This window comes from Homalodisca vitripennis, chromosome 7 (assembly GCF_021130785.1).
Source record: "Homalodisca vitripennis isolate AUS2020 chromosome 7, UT_GWSS_2.1, whole genome shotgun sequence".
NCBI lineage: Eukaryota > Metazoa > Arthropoda > Insecta > Hemiptera > Cicadellidae > Homalodisca > Homalodisca vitripennis.
The window spans coordinates 70,270,369-70,298,277 of record NC_060213.1 but is presented as its reverse complement, the minus strand read 5'-3'; the positions used below and the strand labels follow the sequence as shown (position 1 = coordinate 70,298,277).

The following is a 27,909-nucleotide window of genomic DNA, read 5'->3' as shown; positions in this document are numbered from 1 at the left end:
GGATTTGTACAATGAGGTTATTTTCATAATAGCGTTTAATAGTATTTTCATTGCATTAGATAGTTTATTTATCATTGGTGCAATCTGAATTTAAAATTAGGGTATATATATATATATATATATATATATATATATAATATATATATATATATATAATATATGTATATAATTATAATAAGTGGCTGTGGACGTGAAGGCCACAGGAGCGACATTTGGAATTTTTGCTACACTTTGTATCATTAAGGTTGTATTGTTTCTTTTAGAGGATCTGTCTTCCTCGAAATTATCAATTATTACCAAAAACTCTCTTTACCATAATAAGTTCGTTTAAAGATCTAAATGTATATTTCACAAAAAATGCTAATTTATCGAATTTTAATTATATATTTATTTATATAATAAGTATGTATGGAGCCTTAAACTATTAAGAGATTTTAATTGTAGAAGCTCAACTGTTACATTATTGAAATAACTGTTTACATTGATTCTATTTTTATGAACCTAATAAATCTCTAAATTATGTTAAACGTTCATATTTGTTAATATCCAAGCATAGCAAAGCCTATGCTCAGAAGCCTATATATGTCGTGAACGAATTGAGATGTAAACTTAAATTTTTGTTTATTTTGATATCATTTAGGCTCTGAGAAACTTTCCCTTCCGTCTGTCTGTCTATCTGCCTGTATTCTTTTACCACATAATTTCATGTATTGGCTGATCGTAGGCGAAGCCTACCATTTGAGAGACTGTACAAATTTCATTACTGTCAGTCTGCCGCTCAACATCTCGAGTACGAAGTAGCCTACATACTAGAAACTTTGCATGAAGCTTCTTTCTGTGTAAGGAACATCATATGTATTGATGGAGCATGTCATACCCTTGGATCACATTTTTACATTTGGCTTATGAGTAACCATGACAGTAAGGATAAAATCTCAGAATAAATGTATTTGTAAAAAATATGAGTGTAATCATATGCCTTTTTACCATGTTACTATTAACTTAATATACAGCCTAATGAACTGATTTGTGAACTTGGCTTTTAGCATACAACGCAGTAAAGCCCGATGATCGAGTTGTGTGAGAATCCTACCTTGTATTTATGTTTATTGATTACTTTGTTTCACAATGTTAAATTAGAGTTTCTAATCTTTTATATTAACAGATTTATTGTGATTAAGTTTAAATGTAGCACGCAAAGTAAGCTGGACCTCCAGATTACCTCTTAATCGTTCAAGACTTGACTTAGAAAACTGAATTTGAATTATATCTGATTATAGACTACTTCCTACAGTACATCTAGCATTATTTGATGACTTACTGAGTGTTGTAACCAAATGATGTCATGTTGTATTCTGTAATGTAAGGTGGACAGGACCTGGTGGTTATCTTGTATCCCAAACATTTGCAAGGATACTGGTTGTCTATGGATAGAGAGAATTATTAACACAGTTGAGTTCTTATTCAAGTTTATCAGACAATTTTAAAATCTATTTATGTTGGGTCTCAAGCAACTGCACTATTTTAATTCAGCCTTCAATGTTTATTCGCCGTTCCCAAAAATATTTTCCCACATTATTGAAACACAAATTAATTTTTTACTTATAATTAAAAATTATTTCTTGTAGCGTGGCTGAAACAATATCACATTCTTCACACCACAGGTAATTGTTTTACATTTTTTGTATCAAATTCTTGAATTATATTTGTTTCCTGGTGGCAGATTAAATCTCCAATTCCATTACGCTATTTTTTATTTCCGTAAATTCTTTAGTGCGCAGAAACTATTTATTAAATATTAATAAAATAAAATAATAAAGCAGGATAATATATTAAAAAAGGTAATTAAAAAATAGATGTCGATAAGTTTTATTATTAGCATTTGAACCGTGAGGCTTAAAATATATCTGACTTATACGGTCCACTGGATCAAGAGAAGATAGTTTTAAACCATCTTGGTTTTATAATCCGTAGACCGCTGTATTATTTGGAAATTCGGAACTGCCATAATTCAGTATAAAAGTAAACCGGAATTATGTAGTACTATCCTAAACGATAGCAGAAGATGGATTTATTGAGTAAAGAATTTAAATAAGTTACAAAATACTGTACGCAAACACTAGTAATTAGCCCGGTTCAAAACGTTGTGCTAGTCTCTCTTTACGATGTAGTACTCTATATCGTAAAAAATTACTAGAAGTAGTGCGTAAAGTAAGGTATTGTACTATAATTAATTGACCTAGACAGTCAGTTGACTTCCAGTATATGTCTTAAAGCTATTTTCTTGATACTTACTCAATGTCCCGCATTGCCCAATGGAGGAATTGCTAGCTAAAACTGTCCACCACAAGCCTGCTGCCTGAAATAATATTTACATATGAAAACTACGTTTCTGCGTAATGTTGATTTAGCTACAGTAAAAAATATGCTGTATACAAAACATGCTCTGTATGTATATATATATATATATATATATATATATATATATATATATATTATATATATATATATATATATATATATATAATATATAAGTAGATAGTAATATGGGGTTCCTGGCGCACTTTCGGAGCCAACCGAAAAGCAATGTAAAATACTGTTCAATGTACCATAAAGGAAGCTGAGAAATAACACAGCAAATCTCAATGAAAAATTAACCGAATCTACAGTCGTTCGTCTCCAAAAGCGATCGGTACATTACTATCTACTCTGTGGAATGAAAAATTAACCAAATCTGAGCTTCTACTTTCTTAAGCTGTGCTTTGTAAAATGTTGTCAAATCTGCTACGAATAAAGGATTTATCTTAATAAAATTTAATCAATTTAAAACATTTTTACTAAAAACATACTTTAATAAAAAACTTTTCTACTAAATAAACAACATGAACTCACCAAGCTCTCTTCAGTTTCTAGCATTTCAAAAACTTACAAAGAAAGACAATTTTAACGAGTTCAACGAATTACCAAAACATTTTAAAGAACAGTTGATACTTTCCTTAAATGATACAGAATTCAAAGAACTTGTAAAGTCTTTTGCAGAAAAAACGTCTAATGGAGTGTTTTACTATCGGCAAAAAACTAAAAAAGTAAGGGATTACATATTTAATATAATTACGAAAGATATTGAAAAGAAAGTAAAAAATAAACAAACAGAGAGTTTTCATCGTTTTTTTATGACATTTTTCCCATATTATACGTCCTTTCAAGATAATCAAGACTTAATTGATGAATTTCTTAGGAATTTTTGTGAGTATCAAGATTTATCAACACAATTCATTAAAGAGCATTATAGAATTTTTCTTATAGAATATAGCCACATTTTGTGTGAAACAAAAGGTATTACTGTAGATAATATTCCATGTGATTCCTATGAAGAAAGACACCAACTATGGTTATCAAAACAGTACTATGACGTTGGGAGGGACTGCAAGTTTTAGAGTTAAGACTTTATTCTACAAAGTTAATTGTTATAATTTCTTTATCTTTTATAGTCTTCTTTCCAGTAACAATCAAGTGTAATTTTTTCATTTTTGTTTAATTCTTTAATCTTTTTTTCATCCAAAACAGTCAAAAATCTGTTCGGCAAGTGTACTTTACAATCTTCCAACTCGGCAATTATTGTAAACCCGAATTTATCTTTCATTTTCTCCAAATTCAAGATTCTATGTTTCTTCCTTTCTTCCAATTCATTTAACTTCTTATACTCTTTAAACTTACATTCTCCAATATCATTTAACTCCTTCAACTCCATTTAAATAGAAAAAATTCAAAGACGGAAAAAATGAAATTCGCTAACCTTCACTCGAGAAGTCGGGGAGAATGTGAGTAAAACCGCATTCTTTTCAAGAGGTTCTTCGTTTAATTTCTCCAAATGTACTATAAAATCATCGAGGATTTCTGGTTCAAAATCATAAACAAATTCAACATCCAGATAATGAAAAAATACAGGTAATATCTTTTCATAATAAACGTGTGTATCGATACCTACAAACCTAATGTATTCTTTGAAAAGGAAAATAATTTTGTCAATGGTTCCAAGAGATAAGTAAAAATTTTTATTCTGTTTTCTAAATTCTGTAACAAATTTTGTTTGCTTCTTGTCTCCATATTGCAATTTTGTAAGCAGGTTATTCAAATGTGTTAATTTATTTCGAAATTTCTTAGGTTTAGGTCTTTCTAACAAAATTAAATTACAACCTCTACAAACTAAATATCTTTTATCGATAATTTCTCCTCTATTAGAACACTTGTAACAGTTGGCATTATACTCTTCCATTTAAACAAAAAGATTTTTTTATAAATGGAGATTATGGAACTAAGTCTACCGAGATATAAATTTTTCAGCGCAAATGTTTGTGTTTACATTTCTACAACAGAGATAAATAGAAATAATTTCATTCTACTGTACAACTATTTAGGATATTTTGTATATGATTACAAAGATTATTCCGGAAGAAATCGAGATTTTTCATCAGCGAAAGAGTATATTTTTGAAGTTTTAGAAGGAATGAAAGAGAATAATATGAATTTAGCAAATTATTTTTCTTAAATAAAAAACTTTTCTACTAAATAGTCACCAAACAACATGAACTCTCCAAAATCACTTCAGTTTCTAGCATTTAAAGAACTTACCACAGGAAATAGTTATAAAGACTTCTTTGAATTACCTAAATATGTTAAACAAATGTTGATATTTTCCTTAAGTGAAAACGAATCCTTAAATGAAAACGAATTCAGAGAACTTTTAAGTACTAAAAAGTGTTCAATGCAATTTATTACAGACAACTTAGATAGTATAAATATGTTAAATGTAATAGGAGATTTTAAATTAAATAATAGAAAAATAAGAAAAATATTCCGATTTTTACAAAATAAACTAAAACACCAACAATCTGACATTTTTCATCGCTTTTATGCTAAATTTCATTGTTTATTTGTTGAAATGTTGAGAAGACAATATCCATACTGGCCAAGGAATATGCATACAGCTAATTTTTTAACAAGTCTTTGTAAACAACAAGATTTATCAAAGGAATTTATAAGAGATCACGCTTTTGTTGTAGATTGGGATAAATTATATGGAAAAAAACATTTACGAAACAGATATATTGTGTGTGTGTGATTCTGACGAAGAAAAGAGAAACGTTTGTCATTCAGCAATTCAATACGATATAATGAAAGACATACAAAATGAGTGTTGTTAGTGTGCGTGTTTTTGCGATATCTACTTAACTTCTAAGAAATTGGGAATGGGAGAAGAAGAAAGGTATCATATGTTTTATTTCAATCAACTCTAGATTTGTGACGTCTGCTGTGAGCGTTTGTACCACTAACGCTTGACCTCGAATCTCATTTTATTGAAACATGTGAGAGGCGTTTGTGTCACTAACGCTTGACCTTGCTTTGCACACGCCGTGTGTGGTACAAGGACAGTAGTGACACCAAACAATGACCTTGCTTTTCTCACGCCGTGTGAGACAATGAAATCACTGTAAAAACACTTAATTCTGTATTACAAATGAACACTTTACATCACTATTTTCACACAATGTTTTATCACAGTTTAGAATGTCTACACAAATTCACAATCTTCTTGTAACGTCTTTCTTCGAGTCCCAAATATAAAAGTAACTTATAAAATATAATAACACTATGAATGGCAACGCCCAGTGGAACACTTCACTTCACTTTTAACAAGAAACACAGAACATCACACAATCTTCTTACTTCATATAAAGTCTATATCTTCTTTCTTCAACTTGCAAATACATTAGAATCTTCTAATTGATGATATATCTTGTTAAATTTCGTTAAAATAGAGGAGGATCAAGCATGACTGACTATACGTGGCCAACGCCCATGATGAAAATTTTTTCCGTGCGATAAACGATTATGAATATCGAAGTTTTATCGATAATAAAAATCGATGGTTACAATCGATATTAGAACTGTTATAGTTTCCAATGTATATTAAATAAGTGAATATCAATATTTATTTCAAACCTTGTTGTTAAAAAACCACTCAACCGATTTTAATGAAATTTGGTACACATATAGTAAATACTTAACTCTTTCGACTTAACTTATCCATAAGGGTGAAATCATCCCCTATTTCTTAATATTCAAAGAAAAATAAAAAATTTTATCGGAAAAATCTGAAACTTCAAAAACAAGCGAGTTCAACTTAAAATTTCATGAAAATAACAAAATTTTCAAAATCTACCCCAATCATCCCTTATCTTTAAACTCTTATATCTCGAGAACTATTGGAGCTTTTTTGATGAAATTTGGTATATAGGATCAGTAAATATTAAAGTATTTTTTAAAATCACCACTTCCGGTCCATGACCTTGAAATAGTTTTTTTCCTAATATCATCCCTATTTTTCAAAATTTTTTAATGCAATTTAAAATGTAAACTTTTATCAATGTCTTTAACAATTCTGTAAAGTTTTAAAACTATCCGACGAATAACGCGATTTTTACTGAATTTCTCTAATATCGTTCTTAATCACATCATAGGCTAAAAATTTCTCAGAGACAACAACAACATAACAAATTGCGTTTGTAACAGCTTTTTGAAAATCCATATTGATAATTATATCGTTCTTTGAACCAGAAATATTTGTCAAACTCTTTGTTGTATCAATGACATAAATAGGTCTATTCGCTAAAAAATTCTTTAGGATTGTAATACATTTCCTTATTATTACAGTAAACTTTCTTAAAATCTTGATACATCTGATACATGATTCTGAAAAGACCTCCGGAAATGTTTAAATTTTGTAATTCATCTGGATAATAAGAACCGTTCAATTTTACTCTGATATTTTTTACATCCAAACTATCAAACTTTGAAGGATTTTTTTCTTGATTATTCTGTCTATCTGTTTGAAAACCTATGATAACGAACTTGGGATTGAAGATATTTCTATAAATATTTGTGATATCGAACGAATAAGTTGTTCCGGAAATACCTTTTTGTTCAATACATTGCCAATCTAGAAAATTAAACATAATGTTTTGACTTTTTGTAATTTCATCAATCAACCTAATTTTACTCGTGGTTTTATAATCAATCATTGGAACTCTAATAAAAAAATCTGTAATTGTTATTTTTCCATCAACAGGCATAACATTTCCAGTTGCAGTCTTCAGAATCACATCATCGTCTTCTGCTCTTATAAAACTTAGATAAAATCCTCCTTTATAGATCGGAATAGTAACATTTTCAAAAAATCCTAATCCAAAATGAGATAAATTTCCAGCTGCTTTAAAAACACCAAATTTAAAATCTGATTCAAAGCCATTAGAAGTTTGAGAAATAACATCACTTTTGGAATACGAAATAGTTCCTTTAATTGTGCTTAATTGGCCACAGTTTTCGACTTCTTCTATCAATTTATTGTGTTTTCTTACTTCAATCTTAGAAAATAAAAACGGTATAAAATTATCGATTAATCTAACATTATCAGTTCCAAGATATGCTTGACCATCTTGTTTTGTTAAAGTTCCAGAAATATAAAACTGGAAGTTAGACGAGCCAAAGTTATCTCCAAAATCAATATTAAACTCAGTTCTTTTATTCGGTTCATTCAAATGTTGTTTACTAATTGGATAGAAATTTTTAAACTCCGCCCTTTCAATATCACTAGCATATTTTCTGTAGTCCGCCATTTAATAAGAGAAATTTTAAAAAACATCGTGTATCATTTTTTCATCGATCTAATGTACGTTTTTATAAGAAAAGATATAAATTTTAGTAAAATAATTAAAAAGATTAGAGTCATTTTTAATGATCTACTTCGTCATATTCAGGATTCTCTTCCTTAAATTTTGCGATCTCGGTCACATATTTCAATAAAATTTGCACAGGATAGTAACCGCTATCTATAATATTGTTCCAATCAACTGTATCTTTATTTTCATCCAAAAACTTTATACTCAAGTGTTGATAGAGACAAAGAACAGACATATGATCTTTTAATTGATAATGTATATTTTCTTGAATGAACTCTGATGATAAAGTTTGATATTTTGCAATGTTATACCAATTCAATTTGTTTACGTATAATCTCATCATATCTTCGGATAATTCATATTTTTGAGAAATGTCATCCCAATGTTCTTTTTTCAAATCTCTTTCGTGTTGCATTATAAAAAGATCGAAAGCACTGTAATGTCCCGCCATCTCTATTTATTAGGAAAAAATTTCAAAATCAAGTTTTTATAAATTGACTCTTTTTTGAGTTACATTCAGCACATTTTCCCGAAATTCTTTTAACTCCATTGATGTTTGCATAGTATTTTATATCATTTGTTGCAGTTTTCTCTTTACATCTCACACAATATATGAGCGCCATTTATATAAGGAAAATTAGTCATCATAGCCGCCTAATCCATTAAATCTGTTGTCGATGTTTTCAAAAGTTTTATTAACATCTTCTTTAAATTTATTAAAGTTTTCTTCTAGTTTATTTACTTTATCGAGATATAAATCGTTGTATTCAACGAGTTTATGATCAATATTCTCAAAAGTTTTTGTGGCATCTAAACTAAACTTATCAAAAGACTGCTTATTTTTTATAACTTTTTCATTAATTTCGCCAAAGTTTTCTTCTAGTTTAATTAATTTATCATGAAGTAAAGATTGATTAGTAACTACTCTTTTAAAAACTTCATCATTTTTTCTATCGGTTTCATTAAAACCCTCTTGAAATTTAGCGAAATGTTCCAAAAAGTTTGTTATTTTTCCATAAAGATCGCCTTTATATAGATTGAAATTTTCCTCAAAATTTGTAAATTTTTCATCACAATTTTCTATAGATCTTTTACTTCTCGCTTCAAGTTTTTCATAGACTTCTGTTGTAAAATCTTTAACATGCTGTTTATGATTCTCATAATTTTGTTTTAGTTCATTAAACATTTTAATAGGATCTTCTAATTGAATCATTACAACAACATCAAATGGATTAATTCCTTTACTAACACCGCTAATTCTTTTTCCTTTAAAATCTAAGGCATTTTTAACATTCGGATCATGTAAATAAACAATATCGATATTTTCTGATAATTTTAGAGGTTTTAAAATTTGTTCTTTAACAACAACATCATGTTTGTCAATACCAGGTCGAACACCGACAATTCTTTTCTTATTAGCCAAACTAACATAATTCTTTTCAACTTTGATTGCTTCAGTAATTTCATCAGCTTTTTCGATGTGAGACATTAAATTGGTAAATAATTTTTTTACACCATCATCAACTTCTTTTTCCAATGTTTTTATTTTATCAGCAACTTCATTTGAACTCATGAAATTTGCAAGTTTGTTATCATATTCTGCTTTAAAATCTTCAATCTCGACAGCAAACATATCTGAATCTGGAAGGTTTTGTAATACATTTTCTAACTTGTTATCAAACTCATTTCTCAAACTATCAAAATTCAAACTATTATCTACATTTTGAATAATTTGTGTTCCAAATACGTCAAAAATATTTTGTGAATCCATATTTATTAAGCAATAATTTGTTAACAACTTCTTTAAAATCTTTACCATTACTCAGTTCATTCAACACAAAAACACATAAATGACCACAAATTGGGGGATCTTTATAGTCTTGAATCTGAGAATCATTGTAGTAGACGCTTGATTTTTTCAAATATTTAATCAATTCTATAGGTGGTTTGTCCTCAATTCTTCCATACGAATCAAAATAACATGCATTCTTATCATTTTTATAATAACAAATCCAATGCGTTCCACTTCCCATAATCGAGTCTAAATTCACAATTCCACATTCAAATTTCTTAACTTTTTCAGGTAATGTATCTCTCATGAAGATTCCTCTAAAATGTTTAATATTTTTGCAGATTTCTTCCAATTCCCCGAATGTTAAAGGTTTAAATTTTTTTTTCAATGTTTGATTTCACGTAATTCAAAGTTTTTTCATCTAATCCAGATCCTGTAACATCTTCCAACTCTTTATCTAACCAATTTAAAATGTTTCGAACAATAGGAATCACATCTTTTTTAACGATTGGAGCAGCTTTACGAACATAAGGAACAACATTTTTAACAACTGGAATATTTTCTCCAAAATCTAATAAATCTTTCAAAAGTCCACCATTTTTAAGTTCTTTCAACTGATTATAAGAAAATTCTATTCTGGTTCCTTTATTGTTTTTCTTATGTTTTTCGAGTTTATTGTATTGTCTATTTGTTAAAAATATCTTATCTTCGCCATTTTTTAGTTGATCTATTTTAAATTGAATACTAACGGGTATTTTCTTCTTAAAAGCGGATTTTATTTTTTCTTTCTGATTTTTGCTGAAATTTACATTCACCTCCATTTATATAGTTAAAATTTCAAGTTCTCTTCGATTCCCATTCCTAGTTTTCTCTTCAAAAAATTGCTCCAGCTGTTGGAAGCGCAACAAATCTTTCACCTAAACTAGCATCTTTTGATAAAAATCTATCCATTGCCTTATCTTGCAAAACTTTATCTGCGATATGTCTGGAATTTGTGTCTCTATGTTTTGCATAAAAAATATCGTGTTCCATAGCAGCTTGATCTAATTTATTTATACCAGGATCTCCTCTTTTTAGTCTTTTTTCGAGTTTTGTGCCAGGCCCCAGATACTGATAAGTTGGTACGTGTAATTCAAAAGGTAAATTGTTGATAAAATCATTCAAAAGTCCACTACCCTCAATCATAGATGAACTTATTGCCGGCAAAACTCGTTTTAAATATTTAATTCCATCAGGTTTTTCAATCATTTCATCAAGTTTGTTCGAAATAAAATCTTTAATCGCTTTCTTTTCGTTCAAAAAATTGTTGTTTCCAGCCTTCTCTTGAGCATAAATATAATTAATAATTCCATCGAGTTTTGTCAAATCGTCGATATATCTGTATTCAATCTTATTATCACTGTATTTTCTTATACCAGATCCTTCGATTCTTTTTCCCAAATTGGTTTAATCAAATTGAGATATTTTTTACATTTACTTGACTTTGGTTTCTTAGTAGATGGATCATTATTTTTGTAAATTGAATCAGATTTCCATAAAATTTCAGTATACTTTTTCAAGTCTTCTTCAGAATATAAACCGTCTTTTGGAACATCAGTGCCTGTTAATAATCTCCATAAACCTTGAGTTCCTTCATATGTTTTTTCATTAATAACTATGTCATTATGTTCAAAATTCACGGGTAAATTTCCAATCATAAAACTTTTCTTTTTTCTGTCCCAATACAAACCAAATTTATCATCCTTTGCTCTAGGAAGAAATTTTTTACCAATTTCACCAATTATTATATCCGTTGTTCCAGGACTTATTGGTTCAACTATGGTAGAGTCTTCAATGATTCGAGGTCTAAATGGTGTTGAAGATGGTAATTTTGGCAATTCAAACTCAGATTCTGGTATCGAAATATCAGCAAATTGTCGTACAACTGGAACCAAATTCATCAAATTTTGATTATCGCTTAAAACATTTTCAATTTTGCCCTCAACATTTTTTATTGCAGATGTTACAGGTTGATTAATTTTTTGAATAAATTCTTGTTCTTTTTCATCAATTCGAATCTGTTCTTTAAATTCTTTGATTAATTTCTTTTCTATTTGATCAAGTTTTTTTGCTTCTTCTGAAGTTACGTTCGCCATTTATTTAGGAAAATTTTGAAACGTAAACGTGGAACGTGGAAACGTGAACACGAAACGTGAACACGGAACGTAAAACGTGAACGTGGAACGTGAAACACGAACGTGAAACATGAACGTGAAACGTAAACACGAACGTGAAACATGAACGTGAAACATGAACGTGAACGTGGAACGTGAACGTGGAACGTAAAAACGTGAAACATGAACGTGAAACATGAACGTGAAACATGAACGTGAACGTGGAACGTGAACGTGGAACGTAAAAACGTGAAACATGAACGTGAAACATGAACGTGAAACATGAACGTGAACGTGGAACGTGAACGTGGAACGTAAAAACGAGAACACGAAACGTAAACGTGAACGTAAAATCATGAAAACAACTAGATTATCACACGTTTATATTGGAAAATTTATTCAAATATTTACCACTTTTAGGCTTCAAAGTTAGATTAATAGTTAAAAATCCATAGTCTTCTTTCCAAATTTTATCACACAATTCATTAAAGTGGTTAAAACTCATATCAGATCCCACATAATTGTTGTAAATCTTTCTCGAATAGTGATCGTCTTGCTTAAAAATACACAACATATTCAGGTTATTTCTTATAACTTGTTTATCAACCTTTGAAAAGCATTGGGAAAGATAGATACAAGATATGTTTTTGTGACGAGACATTACGAAATATTCCTTAATAACGTCCTGATTTTCTAAAATACAATCATCAAAAACGATTAACGAATTGGGTTTACATTCGCTTAACGGAACTATGTCCTCGGAAGCATTATAAAAATATGATATTTTCTTACTTAAGTTCTTCTCAATATTTTCAAATCTTTCTTGTAATTTTTTATAGGCGTCTTGTTCTAAAGATTTACTAAAAACATACAAATTGGAATAAGGAATCAACCTATTGTAGATAAAATTCAATAATAAAGTTGTTTTTCCACATCCACTTGAACCAACAATTAACAATCTGATTGGTTGATCTTTCTTATTTTCTTCAAACGTTTGAAGTTTTATCTGATCTTTTTGCTTTAAAAATTTCTCCATTTAAATAGAAGATTTTCATCTTGAAGCAACGCTTGCGAAAATGAAGCTGTTCAAGTTGACTTCAGAAAGCTCTAAATTAGTTTTAAACTTGGAACATCCTATACACTTAGAGGAAGAATCAAATTATTTTATCGGTTTAAGCGGTTTTTATTCTGACAATTTTGTAATAAATATTAGTGAAAGTTCTCCTTATTGTATAGGATTTAGTGAGAAGAACGTAACAAAATACTATGGTTTAAACAAAGGATATTATACTTTCGATCAAATAAAAAATTCCCTTAAAAATTATCTGAAAACATTCAAACAATCAGATAAATCTTTAAACTTTGACGAAAACAAGTTTGAAATGCAAAAAAATTATCTCTCTAATAAAATTCAAATAAAATCACCAGTAAGAATAATGTTTTCAGCAATTATTGTAGATTTATTAGGGTTTGTTCAAGAAACTATTGAGCCAAATCAGGTATATTTAGGAAATAAAACGCCAAAATTTAGACCGTTCGATGTAATTGAAGTGCACTGCAATCTCGTTGAACCTAGTTTTGAAAATCATACCGAACATTTACACAAAGAATCTGAAATTTTGTACACTTTTTTCCCAAATGTTGCTTATGGATCAAAAATCAGTGAAATACCGAATGAAATCGATTATATTCCAATTAGAAAAAATATTAAAAGAATTCAAAAAATCGTTCTAACTATACAAGACTCTGAGGGAAATTTATTAAATAATGAGAGTAAAACAACAATATATTTAAGATTGTCGAAAGAATGATGAATCAAGGGGGGAACGAATCGTTCTTACCTTCAAATTTTCAAGAAAATAGCCTTTAAATATATAAATTACAAGAGTCTATGCCATAGACCCTTTCAAAATCTTCATCCTGACACTATTTTCATTAATGAATCTGGATTTTATTCTCGAAATAAAAATTACTAGTTAAATTTCTTTTCTATCTAAATGGAGTCAGTTGTAGACCTACTCAATAATCAATTAAAATTCAATAACAAACATATCTTTACGATTGTTGACGAAAACAATGTGATCTGGTTTAAGGCTAAAGACGTAGCAAAAATTCTAGAATATGAAAATACTATGCAAACGATCAGAATAAACGTTGACGAAGATGATAAAAACTTCTATTTTAATCTAAATATAAGGGGGGCTATAAATAGCTTACCTTCAAACTTCCAAAATAACACTGTTTTCGTTAATGAATCTGGACTTTATTCTTTAATTTTGAGATCGCATAAACCAGAAGCGAAATTGTTTAAAAATTGGGTTACGAAAGAAGTATTACCTTCCATTAGAAAATTTGGTGAGTACAAACTTGAAAACAAGATTAAATATTTAGAGGACGAAGTTAAACACTTGCAAATTAAAGATGAAATGAAATCATTGAAAATAGAGAATCAAGAATTGCGAATGGAATTAATGAAGAGAGATATGATATGTAAAAATTTTGATAAGAAAAAGCACCATGTTTTTGTATTAATTAAGAAGAATCACATGTGGGAATGGCCTTATTATGTTATCAGAGCTCAGAAACGAGAAATACCAAACCGATTAAAACATCTAAAAATAAATTATCCTGAATTAGAGATTTTGTTCATTGATGACGAACCAAATTCTATCAATCTGTATAACCAAATGAAAGAATCTTTGAATATTTTATACAACGGAAATCATTTTACTACAAATATGGCAGAATCTCGACTGATTTATAGAATATCTAAATTACACGATGAAAATGTTTCTAAATTTTACTAAAAACTCTCGATTTATTATATTTTGTTTGTAAATGTTTAGCATAACTAGGTAACCATCGTAGAATTTTTTTTCATATTCACAAGGCATTTCGTTTTTATAACTTTCGCTGAAAATTTTTTTAGCACAATCTTTGCAAAAAGCATCTTTTCTATCTTTACTATACTGCCAGTTATTAAATTCAGAAATATTTTTAATTTCTTTACAAAAGTAACACTTTTTCTCTTCTAAAGTTAATTTGTTCATTTTATCATATAATTCCTTACAATAACAGTCTTTTCTATTCTCTTCTTGAAACTTTGTACATTTCTTTTGAGACTCCATTTAAATAGAAAAAATTATTACACAATGAAAATGTTAAACTCTTAACTTATGATATTTGGTTTGTAAATGTTTTTGATAATTATTTAACCATTTTATAGTTCTTCCACATTCACATTGAGTATCTTCATAATATAATCTATGAAGATTCTTCTTTACACAATCTTTACAATATGAGTCTTTCTTATCTCTACTATAGTGATCACTATTAAACTCTGAAATTTTTTTAGTTTCTTTACATTTAAGACATTCTTTATCTTCCAAAGTTAATTTTTCTATTTTATCATATAATTCTTTATGATATTCCCTTTCACAATCTTTGCAATTATAATGCATTCCATCTTTCCTATTTTTATCTTTATAAAATTCATTTAAATCTTTAAATTCTTTGCACTTTGTACATTTCTTTTGATGCGCCATTTATATATAGAAAATTTATATTACAGTTTTGACTTCTTCAATTCATATTCATAAAACTTTCCGGTTATTTCTTCATTATTTAAATCTTTTATACTATAAGTTACAGGATCTGTGTTATTAATTTGATAAATCACAAAGATTTCTCTTGACCAATTGTTCTTATATTTGTTCGAAAATGTTTGTTTTTTACTAACAATTCTTACATGATCATTGACTTTAAATTTAGTTTTCGTGTGAATTTCAGGTGGAACATACTTGAAAACGGTCTCTAATAACTCCTTTTCTGCATCCTTATCTACGTCTTTCGGTTTCATTTTGATTGTGCTGTGAACTGTATCGTTATAATTGTTTACGATTTTTTGAAGAATATCGATCCATTTAAAGTTTTTATTAATCTCAAAAATTACTTTCATTCTCTCATTTTGAGTTCTGTTATATCTCTCTACAATACTTGATTTCTCTTCGTTTTCAGTATGATAAATCTTAATGTTGTATTTCCTCAAAACATCGTTAAATTCTTTATTTTTAAACTCTAAACCCTTATCTGTATGAAGTAGGTTAGGAGGTTTGTAATTGATCCTTATGGCATCTTTTACTATATCTTCGAAAGCTTTTGAAATATCCTTGCCGTTTTTTCTTTTGATAGCTCTTGACCAAGCATATTTTGAGAAAGTATCAATAACATTTAACATATACTTAAATCCATCATTTTGATCTGAATAGTTAGACATTATAACTAAATCTGCTGCCCATAAATCGTCAATTCCTAATGTTATAATTTTTCTCTTTTTAAACTTTTTTCGTACTGGTGCATGAATTTCTCGAGCTTCAATCTCTATCTCATCTTTAGTCTTCAATTCTTGCTTAACAGGTTTTGGATTTGGATTCTTTATAAACTTACTCTTGTTTGTCTTACATTTTGAACATTTTGCAGCAATTCTATACAATCCATTTTGAGTTTGAACGATTTTTGAATCTATATTTTTCGTTTTCTTTTTACACTTGTGACAGTGAATTAAATCATCTTCCATTTACATATCAAAGTTTCCAAGTTTATTTAATTCGTCTAATATATCAGATTTTGCTTCATTTTTATAGCCATACGGTACTGTATCGATCTTATTTTCTAGGACAATTCTCTTATCATCTTTAGCGTTCAGTGCCAGCTTGTTTATGGTAACAGTGTACAACTCATGTTTATAACTTTTGATGACTGTCATCTCCCTAAATTCTTCTTTATCTTCGAACAAACATCTCTTCAAGTTTTCGATATTTATTGTTTTATTTACAACGCTTCTCTTAATTCCTTTACACCTAACTGGGTTTTTATCTAGATATTTGTACGAGTACATCTTAGACCTTAAACCACAAAATTCTTCTAAAACTTCGCTATTTAACTCATCTTTGAATTTCCCTATTACCTTCTTATTTTTAGTAGTGAAACATTCATGATCTTTTGGATAATCACTTGTATCAAAGTCATCTATATTTTCTTTAATAATTTTAAAAGGATCTCGTTTCAATTCTAGAAAATAACTGTCTGTATCCATGTAACACAGATTCAAATCTGGATCAAACTTCTTTAATTTGTTGTAATAAAACTCGTACATTAGCAATTTTGAGAGGTCGAGAACTGAAAATCCTATGTAAATCGGTTTGTTAAATTTAACCTTTTGTTTGTACATGTGACTCGCTATACAGTTGTCGTCAAAGATAGTGAAGCTTTTGAAGTTCGTTTTCTTGGCCTGTTTCATTGAAAATTCTTCATTTCCTAGTCTAATATCACATCTGTTTCTCACATTTTCCATAGATTTTCCAAAAACTGAGTTGTTCATCAGCTTATAAAAGTCCTTTTCAAAGTCGCTTGTAGCTTTGGTTCTCATGTTTGTGTTAAAATCAATGTATTCTTTCATAAAAGGCTTCTGATCAAATGCAATAACTCTATTCACATGTTTCAAAATCATACCTTGTTCCAAATAGAACTTCAAATTTCTCGAATGAACAACGTATTCAGTTTTATCCAGTAGAGTTGTGCAAAGTTTGTTTTTAAAATGTTCTGGAGCAAGAGGTAAATCCTTGTGATGTTCGTGTAAATTTGTTGGATATCCAAGATCAACTTCGAGAATATAGCCATAATCTTCGTCGCCAGTGAGTTCCAAAATTGTTTCTTTCCATTCTTCAGTTGTGTAAGTTTTTGGATCCATCCACTTGATATCACTATACGGCAGTTTTTGCATAAGACCATAACCATAAAGGTTGTTTGCATCGACATAAAGTAAATAGTTTTCAGGTTTTGTCTTATCAAAATCTTTTAAATATTTGTTATTTGCTTTCACATATCGCTTAATACATTGAGAAATACCTCCACGAATACCTTTTTCAATCATTAAATACATATCGTAATCGTGTATCAGTTGAAGCTCAATTTTCGTTAATTTTAACATTGCGTCCCATGCGAGACTGGGAGCTGTTAGATAGTGTGCCGGATCGAGTTTATAGCAATTCAAACAAATATTCCTAAAATTTTCAAAGATATCAGCGAGCAATAGAACATCTTGAATGTTATAGAGATCAGAGTAATTTCCTAGATTTTTCTCTTTTAATTTGTTCCAAACATTTAAGTAGTGTTGAAAATCTTTCTCAGATATGCTCTCATCTGTCAAAAGTGAATAGAAATCTTGAATTCTCAATTCTTCTGTGTAATCAAGTTTTTCAATACTGTCGATAAATTCATAGGGAAATATTCCTTTTCCAGATAGAATTTTAAAAATCTCGTCGTCGTCATTTGGCTGTCTTTCTATTATCTCATTCAGTCCATCTTGTATAAAATGATTTGTATGTTTGAAGTCTTCTCTCTTTAGATTTTTAGCTAACTTTTCTATAGACGAGGCCATGAATCTGAACGTGTCTACAAACGAAAACTTGATGAATTTTCTTGGCTTATCACCTTCGAATTCATAGCCATATCCAGAATTTACAGAATAATTTATATATTTTTCATCGGTGTTTGCAATCAAATCAACATTTCCATATTGTTTAGCCAATTCTTTTATGTACAAATGAGTATCGTAATTTGACATATTGTGGCAGAAAACGGGAATATTCTGAGGAAATTTCAAATTTAGATTGCAACATGCATGAGCTGCGCCTCGAAACTTGCCGGTTAAATGACAATGATCTCTCACTTTATTATAACTCTTATCTTTCCAACTATCAGGAGTAAAACCATACTGAATTGACCCAACATCATAAGCAGACCATTCACAGATATGACAAACGTTTGAATTTTGATACGAAATTTCTTCTTCTTCTGTCAATTTCATAGGTTTCATGTTCTTAGAATTATATTTTTTCGCTATGTATTTCGATAATTTATTGAGTTCTTCAAACAATTTTGTCGGGACGTTTTTCAAATCTTCTTCATTTTTGGCACGATAACATATCGGCTTGTACATACGATTGGTCACATTCGACACTAAATATAGAGTAAAACCATAAGGAATGTGCCTCTGAATCTTGGTTGTAGTCGATCTTTGTGGATTGTTCTTGCATGTCGGAATTTTTTCTAATATGCTCTCAAAGTCCATATAAATTACGTACGGATGGTTAAATTTCTTTTGATAATTAGTAAATTTAGTTGTTTGACCTGGAAATGGCATAATTGGCTTACAAACTTCATGATTTTTACAAATTTCTAAGTGATCTGTTAAATCTCCAGATTTGTAAAAATGGCTTAAACATCTTCTACACAAAAATTTTCTTTCTTTATGTTTAGACAACTGCGAAGAAACAAGCTTATTTAAATCGGTTATCAAAACATAATGAGATTTATCATCTTGTTTAACATACAATAAATCAATGTTTGTTTCAGCGTCATATTTTTCAGAAATTTGTAACGGAACAATGTTAATATTTTCATCAAAACTGTAGACATTGATAGACATTGTTGGATACTTATACTTGGAATTGTAGCTTCGTTTTTCAAATATTTGTATATCTTTCAGAGACATTGGATACTCAAAACCTGAAAATATTTCGTCATTCACAAATTTTTCGTATTGCTTTACACGTTCACAGTCTCTTTCTGGTTTTTCAATAGCACATCTTATTGAGTAAATAAAGCAAAAATCATCTCTATGTTTTATATTTATACAAGCTTTTTTATCTTTGATATTCTTTGGTAAATCGATGTATGATCCTGCATTCATCAATTCGTGTTTGTTAAGGCTCAAAACTAGTTGTTTACAACTTTTAAATGTCCATCCGGAACCTTTATTTGGATTATTCGTTTGTTCTCGATGTGTTAATTTATTAAATTGCTTAGTAATAAAGTCGTTTACGTCAAAGATTTCGTCTGCTTTGATAGTAAAATACATTAGACATGTTTGCGGTTCACCATTCACTAAAGTTCGTTCGTATTCACATTCCAAAGAGAGATAGCCCTTCATATTTTTAACATTTTCTTGAAATTTCTCGATTAAACTTTTAATTTCTGACCGCATAATTGAAAGATATTTGTAAATTGACATGGAATTGTCGTTTAAATTCGTTAAAATGTATTGCTTGAAAAGACCGTGTATTGAGGATAAAACTTCTACATCAATGATATTTTCGGATTTTACTTTAAGAGTTTTATCAATTTCTTCGATCATTTCAGACTTGGTTTTATCGTTAGTACCGATAGCCAACTTTTCAGCTATTGAATGAAGTTTTTCATCATTAAATAGGTCGAGATTTTTCTTTTCAACTTTGAAATTTCTCTTTAATTCACGTAATTTCTCAATATTAAACATGTTTTCGTGATCGGCAATTTTATTTTCTCTAGCCCACTGTCTTAAATAATTTAGTTCATTATTGTAAATTTGCTTGTTTTTTTCATGACTTTTAGAATTATAATGGCGATCATAGTTTTTTCTTAAAATTTCTATTTTGCAGAACGGACATGATATTTTATCGCGCTCCATTTAGATAGAAAAATTTATTTAACTAAATGGTGCTTGTAAACCAACGATTGCGCCTCTCACGGCGTGATATCACTACGGATATGACGCATGCGAAGCGATTATCGTGATGGTCGGTCAGTAGTAGCACACCTCGACTGTCATTGAAGATTTTTCCTTTATTCGTAGCAGATTTGACAACATTTTACAAAGCACAGCTTAAGAAAGTAGAAGCAAACAGCTGTAGATTTGGTTAATTTTTCATTCCACAGAGTAATGTACCGATCGCTTTTGGAGACGAACGACTGTAGATTCGGTTAATTTTTCATTGAGATTTGCTGTGTTATTTCTCAGCTTCCTTTATGGTACATTGAACAGTATTTTACATTGCTTTTCGGTCGGCTCCGAAAGTGCGCCAGGAACCCCATATTACTATCTACTTATATATATATGCAGAGTGTGTGTAAATTACTCTATTATTCTTCACCATTTGATGTTTCAGGGAAAAATAAGTAAGAAATATCGTATAAATTATAGTCCTTTTATAGTATTAAATTTTATATGCCCACCACTTTTAAACCGTCGATTTGTCCTACTCTAATATTTTATCCTAAACTGAGTCACATTTGATTTGTTAAGCAATATTTCACACATATTCAATACAATTGAGAAAGGACGTAGTGATTTGTTGTTGTGTAAAAGTCGTATGTAAATTACTTCCTTTCATACGAAAAAATAAACACTTTCTGTCTCAGGATTTCCAGGTAAATACAATAGATGTATCCAATAGCCAAGATACAGCGTCAATAATCCGGAGCAATCGGAACTCTATAACATTTCCTATATGCGCAAATTAAATTTAATTACTAAATTTTTATGGGAATAAATATATATGAAAATATATTAGAATTTAAGTATATTTATCAAAACAATAATAAAATTTAAAATTTCATTTCTCTGAAAGGGTCCTCGAATGTAGGAATGGTACAGTAAGGCAGCGGTTTATCTGTAAGTCGATTTTGATAACGGGATACAATAGCGGTTGTTCATTTTACAATTAATTTCTCTAGTCTCGTGATTGGATAGTCGAAGACCAATCAAGGGCGTCGGTTATGAGGCAGATATGTTTAGAGAAGGGGTCGGTATAAAAATCTCCGACACACGCATCTGTGCGTCTTTTGAGTATTTAGCGGTGTTAATTTTGTTGTTTTTCCGGTTCTTCCTTTCTGCTACACATCCGTGTGAAATTTTGCGATTCTCTAGTCGAATTACGATCTTCATAAGGGAAACTTGTTGTCAACTAATGTTAGCTCTCTTTTACAGATATTATTGTATTACTTTGATACAAAAGAGAATATTTGGAGATCACTAAATAATCAACGTAAATTTTCAAGAGAGTACATGATGTTGCAAGAAATTTTCAAGTAAAGTTTTCAATTTTTATATTAGTAAGATTTTATACAATTTTAACTTTTAATATTGTTAATACACATTTTATAAAGTATTTCAAGAAAGTATTCTTTTGTCTGTTTTCTAACAAATATAATTAATATTATTATTAATATTAAAAGTGTATAAAGAACTTTGTAGATTTTGCGGATCTCTCTATGACCACCACTTCACTTCTGCAATAGAATATGTTAGTGGTCTACATGTTCTATTACTTGTGATAAGTCCACATGGATATAATACGCATACGCATAGATACAATGTTATAACATTAAATCCGATAGTGTGCATGAACCTTACACTATAAGATTCTTTTTGAAAGTATCTACTTACATTACAAGGAGGTCGCCGGACCGCACAGACTCCAGGGCATAACGAACGGACATCAGGTGAGAATTCTTGGGAGTCTGCCAAGAGTGCACCGAACAAAACTGTAAAGGAAACCATTGTGGAATCTTTCAATCCTTTATTCTAAAGCACATTTGTGCCTTAAGACATGTTGTGTTGTAATTCTTTATTGGTTTATTTCCTCCTAAATATATCTAATCTATTTTATTTTATCAATTTACACCTATTTGAAATGTATATAAAATATAGTCTCAGTTATCTTCAATTATCATCATATTATTACTACTAACTAAATATAAGAGGTTCAAATAGAGAGGAAGGAAAATATTTATTCAATTACCGGTATAATTGTGCAATAAAAAAGCGTTTTTAATAGCACTTTGCGTAAAAAGCTTTTTCTTATTTACTAAGACTCGTGCCAATATTTACTTAATTTAACTATAATCTGTAATAGGCAATATTTTACACATTATTGAATATGAAAAAATATTACAATATCTACATATTTCCCATTCTTTCCTTTGAACCAAACTAATGAAATTGCATTAAATTTGAAATATTCAATCCATATACAGCATTTATAATATTAATAGCTCATTTGTTAGTTTCTAGACTAAGAATATCATAATTACCTGTAAACATTACCATCATTTTCCTAACTGTAACAGTACAAAAGTGTCTGAAGACAGATTAATTATTCAACTTCACAATCGTTGGGACCTCTGTAGCACATACAAATATGTATGTACCATAAATAATTTATCATTGTTAAAGTGATGAAGGCAATATAGTATTTTAACAAATAAAACGTACATTGATTTCTGTATAATATCTTCCTCAATCCAATGTCTCTCAAATCATATCTCCTGCTTGCTATTCTGTCTTTTAAAATAGCAAATGAATAACCCTTTGTGTAAAGTTCAAAAAAGCAAAATATTAAAATTTAAATTGCTAACAAATTTGATTTATTATAATAGTTTATTTGAGACATCAAGTGAAAATTTGAAATTCTAATAGAAAATTATTCACGTGGTGGAAGAGAGCCTAGAAAAGTTTATTATTCATTCAAAATCAAAGATGAATTGGCAACTGACTATCATCTAATTGTTGAAGAGTTCAGTACGTTTCTGACGTACGTTCAGATGCACCTCTTGCTCTTCTAGATCTACGGCCTAATAAGTATGAAGAATACAATAACATGTTTTTAATAAAATAAATGGAAAAATTTCTTTAGCGCTGCAATAAGTATAGAGATAGAGAACTTAATTTCAAAATTCCCATAAATCTCTTCAAGACGGCAAGGATTCTCACAAACATTAAAAGTTACTCGAGTAAACAATCATTAAGAAGGATAGAGTCTGCTCCCTAACTAACTCTACATACCCATCTCGTTACACTCCGTCTTCTCTAAACTGCTCGGAGAAATGAAGAGCAGATTAGTAAATGTAAACTGTACAAATTCGTTATCGATTTCTCAGTGTAGGTTCTGGGAAAGACTGAACGCATAATGTGTGCTGCAAAATTATATCTCTTCATTACGTTGCAACGTAAATAATAAAAATAACAAAGAAACGGGGACGCTTTCTTAGAATAGTCCTAAAATGGTTCGAATCACATTTGCAAAACCGAGAACATTTTGTTTTAGTTGGAAATTGTAAAAGTATAAACGTACTGTGAGGTTACTCAAGGGTCTGTACTCGGTTATATATTTTTTTTATCTACGTGTATAGTGGTCATTTCATAGGAGATATAACGAGTTACCGATGATACAGAAATTCCTTATGCGGTTCCTTCCAAAGAGTTGATTAATATTAAGCATGACATGATGTTCAAGTGCAAGTAATTGGGCTTATATGTAGAAAGATATATCTAGTTTTACGTGTTCATAAGGTTTACGAACCTATAAAATTGCATTCCTCTGATTTTCAAAACAGTTTTTGATGTAGAAGTTTTACGAAAACTTCATATATCAAATATTTTAGTTTATCCGTGGTTGAAAAACTTACCACCACTATAATGTTTATTTTTATGTAACGCTTTACTATTATTCTTTCTAATGAGTAAGAACTTGGGGGCTACTACAGATAATTCAAACAGATACTCCAACACTATAAATCCAGACAGAATTAGGTTAGTTAAGCTACACCATTCCTTCTTTAAAAAAGATTTGTTTATTTCTGAAATTTTATAATGGAATACAAATACACAAATACAAATTTTACTCATATGATTCATTGAAAAAATCTGTCGAGGATAATCTCATCTCTTACTGAGAACGATAACCAAAAAAAACTATATAAAACAAATTTGAAATAGTGCAGTAATATGTAAGTAATAACATTCTTGTGGAGTTGCTTTTCGTTGCGTATGCGTGGTATGTAGAAGGACTGTAAGAAGGCAATATCATTCATCTTAAATAAGTGCAAATTTAACAAGTTTTGCATACATGTGTAGTGAAAAATTGTATAATCAGCAGTGCGTTTTCTATTACGATTGTTTTTAATCATTTCAATGATTTAAATTGTGATCGAACTCTATGGCTTCAGTGCGCGATGAAAGATTAGATTTCTAGCTCGTTTGTATTATTTTTAGAAAGAAAATAAATGTTTTATTTTGTATACATTTAATACAAAATGTATGTATAATCTACAACTGTAGGCTTAAGGTGGTGATTTTACGCTTTGAAAATGAAGATAATCATTTGTTAAGTTTTTCTTAAGTTATATTAATCATGCCTGTGACATATCTCGTAGTCTTGCCTACGATGGCACAGATGCAGTTGTATTTTAATTTACTATAATGTTTTGTTTTATTCTTTATTACATTATCTTCTTGTAAATAAAGATTATTTCTATTTACGTAAAATTTGTTAACGTCTAGAAAATCCTGTTTCCTTCATATGAATAACACGTTTAGGTTTGTAATCACTATTCTATATAAGAATACAATAATCATATACTCATATTAGATTATTTCTTATGATATTCTTTTTATATTACATAAACACCTTGTGTAAGTAAAATGTATAAAGCTAAATATCCGTTATCTGTTTGGTTAGATGCGAAAAGTAACCTATAGGCCTGCTTTGATCTTTTCATGAGACTTTTATTATGGAACGAAACAATCAATAATCATGCTAATACGTTAATCCCTTTTAGTATTAAGAACACTTGTTCAGTTTTATACGTAATTTGTAACTAAATGTTTCTCACCTAAAACATTTGTGACAATCATAAGTTTCCAATGAAGAATCATTTTTTTAAGTTCACCTACTATCAAAAATAGAATAAGTACAGCTCAGCACCATTTACTATTATCTACGTAATGCCACGTTATGTTCCTTCCTCACTGCAATAGTCCTTTATTTATCCACGTGTACGTTATCACGTCATGTAGCTTGTAGATAGTTTATTGTTTTAGCAAACATTCCAGTATCTACTATTGTTCAATCAAAGATAGTACGATATTGTCTTTGAAATATGCATTTGCAAATGTGTATTAGGAGTGCACGGTTATAGTTATAGCGAGATACAGTATCTGAAGGTCTCATACTTATACTCTGGTTTTTTTTATTAAATGCATTATTTTAATTCAGTGAGCTTCAATATAACCATGGGGTGTAATTTTAAATCAAAATTTTCGTTTATAGCAATATAAATTTGGTTATCGACCTTTCAGTACATGGGATCCCAGTCAAACCAATTTCGCAGCTTGAAAGCATATAAAATTGTCTCTGATATTGAAATCCAGCATGTGGACATACGACGCAATTTCAGATACACACTAATTAATATTTGTTTTGCATTTTTATTTTCTGCATTTTCATCTGATAATATGTAAACACAGTCATACAGTTCGAGGACTTTCGCTGCGCGCGTGACCTTGAGTGTGTGGTGATAAGCGGGAGGGATGGCGGGGTAGCATTATGCGCTGCGTCCCGAAAACATTTCCTGTGACTCATGGGTAAAACCGTCCTTTCAGGAATCGTATTGGCCCAAATAACTCGCTATAATCAGTCTGTTTTGTGAGAGTGCTGATTGTGGAGGAATTAAATATTAAGAGAATACCAAATAATAGGACTTGTACTTGTTTTACAGTTTTATAGTGTTGTTTAACGTGTTTTTGAAAATAATGTATTTGTCAATACTAATCTGCAAATCGAAATCGTGAGTTTAAAGTCGTTAAAGATATTGTTGCGCCTTCATCTCAGCGGCTATCACGTAAACGCAACCCGCCACACAGATACCGTTTATTTGTTGAAAGGGTAGTATTTGGACCCTACGATCACAGCTAAAGTCCTCCAACTATACCTACTAGGGTTCAGCTTATTACTACTTACTAGTCAAGTAAATAACATTATTTTTAATATATCCTTTTTTCGACAGTCACATTTTGACAGTATCCTAAACGTATTTATTCTCTTTTCTATTTTACACAGAACATGTCGTACGCACTCTCGAAAGGTTGAAGCGTTTTCAAATCAGTATAACTTGTTTTTTAAATGAAAAATTCCACATTCTTTGGAATATAAATTAGGCTCCAGATACACCAAAACTACTATGTTCTTCGAAAAAAGTGTTACATCCATCATGCAATTTTTAGAAATTTTAATTTATCGAACAATTTCATCAACTTATTTTTATTTAAACTCCCTTATCAACTGCATATCAATATTCAATGTGAGCTATAATGACACGCATCACCTAATAATCAATGTTTTATCAGTAATGAATCACTTTATCTTGAGTTAATGATATTTGTTAACTTATCAAATGATTCATTTGTTGGCTCATATTTTTTCCTCTCTTTATATGTTTATAAAGATGCAGCACTACAAGGCTAATTCTAAATACCTTGCTAATTAGGTAATTTCTAAAACTGTCTTAAGAATGGTGACACTTTTGGTACCAAAACTAGTTCATAAATCACGATTTCACCTTTAATCTGATGACATAGACTTGCCGATGTGTGTCAAAAATGCTTTTTGGATGATTAAATTCAGCTGTTAAGCCAGTAAGGTTCATAATACTAATTTTAGGAAGGGTGTTATGTTACTTGGTGAGCAAGGAGTACTCCAACTTACACTAAAATTAACACGGTGGCTAATGGCCTTTATTGTTGATTGACTAATTAATGATCGATGATCTTTAAAATTGATGACCCAGAACCGCTGGCAAAGCCTATATTCATAAATGATCTACGTCTGAGCTGGGTGGATGAAATTTAGTTACCAGCAAAGCCAGTATATTCACAACCCTATACTAAGAATGGTTACATGATTACGTTCCATATGAACTCTTCAGTAATAATTCATTCATAATTACATCTTAAGCTAAGGAGGTGGCGAATTATGTGTGTTACATATGCAATGATTGTAATCGGTACATTATTTTAATGCAATAACTTTGTATCTCCCTCTTGTTTTTTTCATGGTAACAGTCAACTGCCTACCAAATTAGTATCCAAATTACACAGAAGTGTAGATAAGTATAAAGAATAAATGTTTTTATTTAGTTTTTTTTTTCAACAACTTACCAAAAACGTCAAACCAAACAAACACAAATTTTCTCACAGCAGGTCTCTTTGATGTTTATTCTAATAAACGTGAAAAGAATACTAGACATTTTGCAATGCATTATGTCGTACTACTAAAGTTTTCTACACGAGTACAAAATTTCACAGTTACGTTACAACTGTAATTTTATCCTTTACGGTAGTGTTAATAAAGTACGATGAATTAAAATTCAGCATCAGTTTTGGACATCACTTCAATTTTATTTATAACAAGGGTGCATGGTTTGATTTAATTTTCTTTAATAACCTTTATATAGCAATGCCCGGTCTATTTCTTTTTTACCCTTCAGTATTCTTACTTTTTTTTGTAAAGGTGGCAAGCGTTTAGATGGTTCATGACTGCCTTATAGTGTTATTCCTCATCATCAT

At 29.7% G+C, this 27,909-nt stretch overlaps 1 protein-coding gene across 1 annotated transcript in view; it reads right to left on the bottom strand.

Moving 5' to 3' along the window:
• The window catches only part of LOC124365967, a 44,187-nt gene extending 18,851 nt beyond the window's left edge, over positions 1–25,336 (bottom strand). The window contains exons 1-4 of the mRNA XM_046822123.1: positions 25,179–25,336; positions 21,952–22,049; positions 2,296–2,359; positions 1,322–1,424 (exon numbers count right to left, since the gene is read on the bottom strand). Of these exons, the coding sequence (XP_046678079.1) occupies positions 1,322–1,424; positions 2,296–2,359; positions 21,952–22,049; positions 25,179–25,221 (308 nt within the window). The 5' untranslated portion in view covers positions 25,222–25,336. The remainder of the gene's footprint in view (positions 1–1,321; positions 1,425–2,295; positions 2,360–21,951; positions 22,050–25,178) is intronic.
• Positions 25,337–27,909: the final 2,573 nt, after the last annotated feature.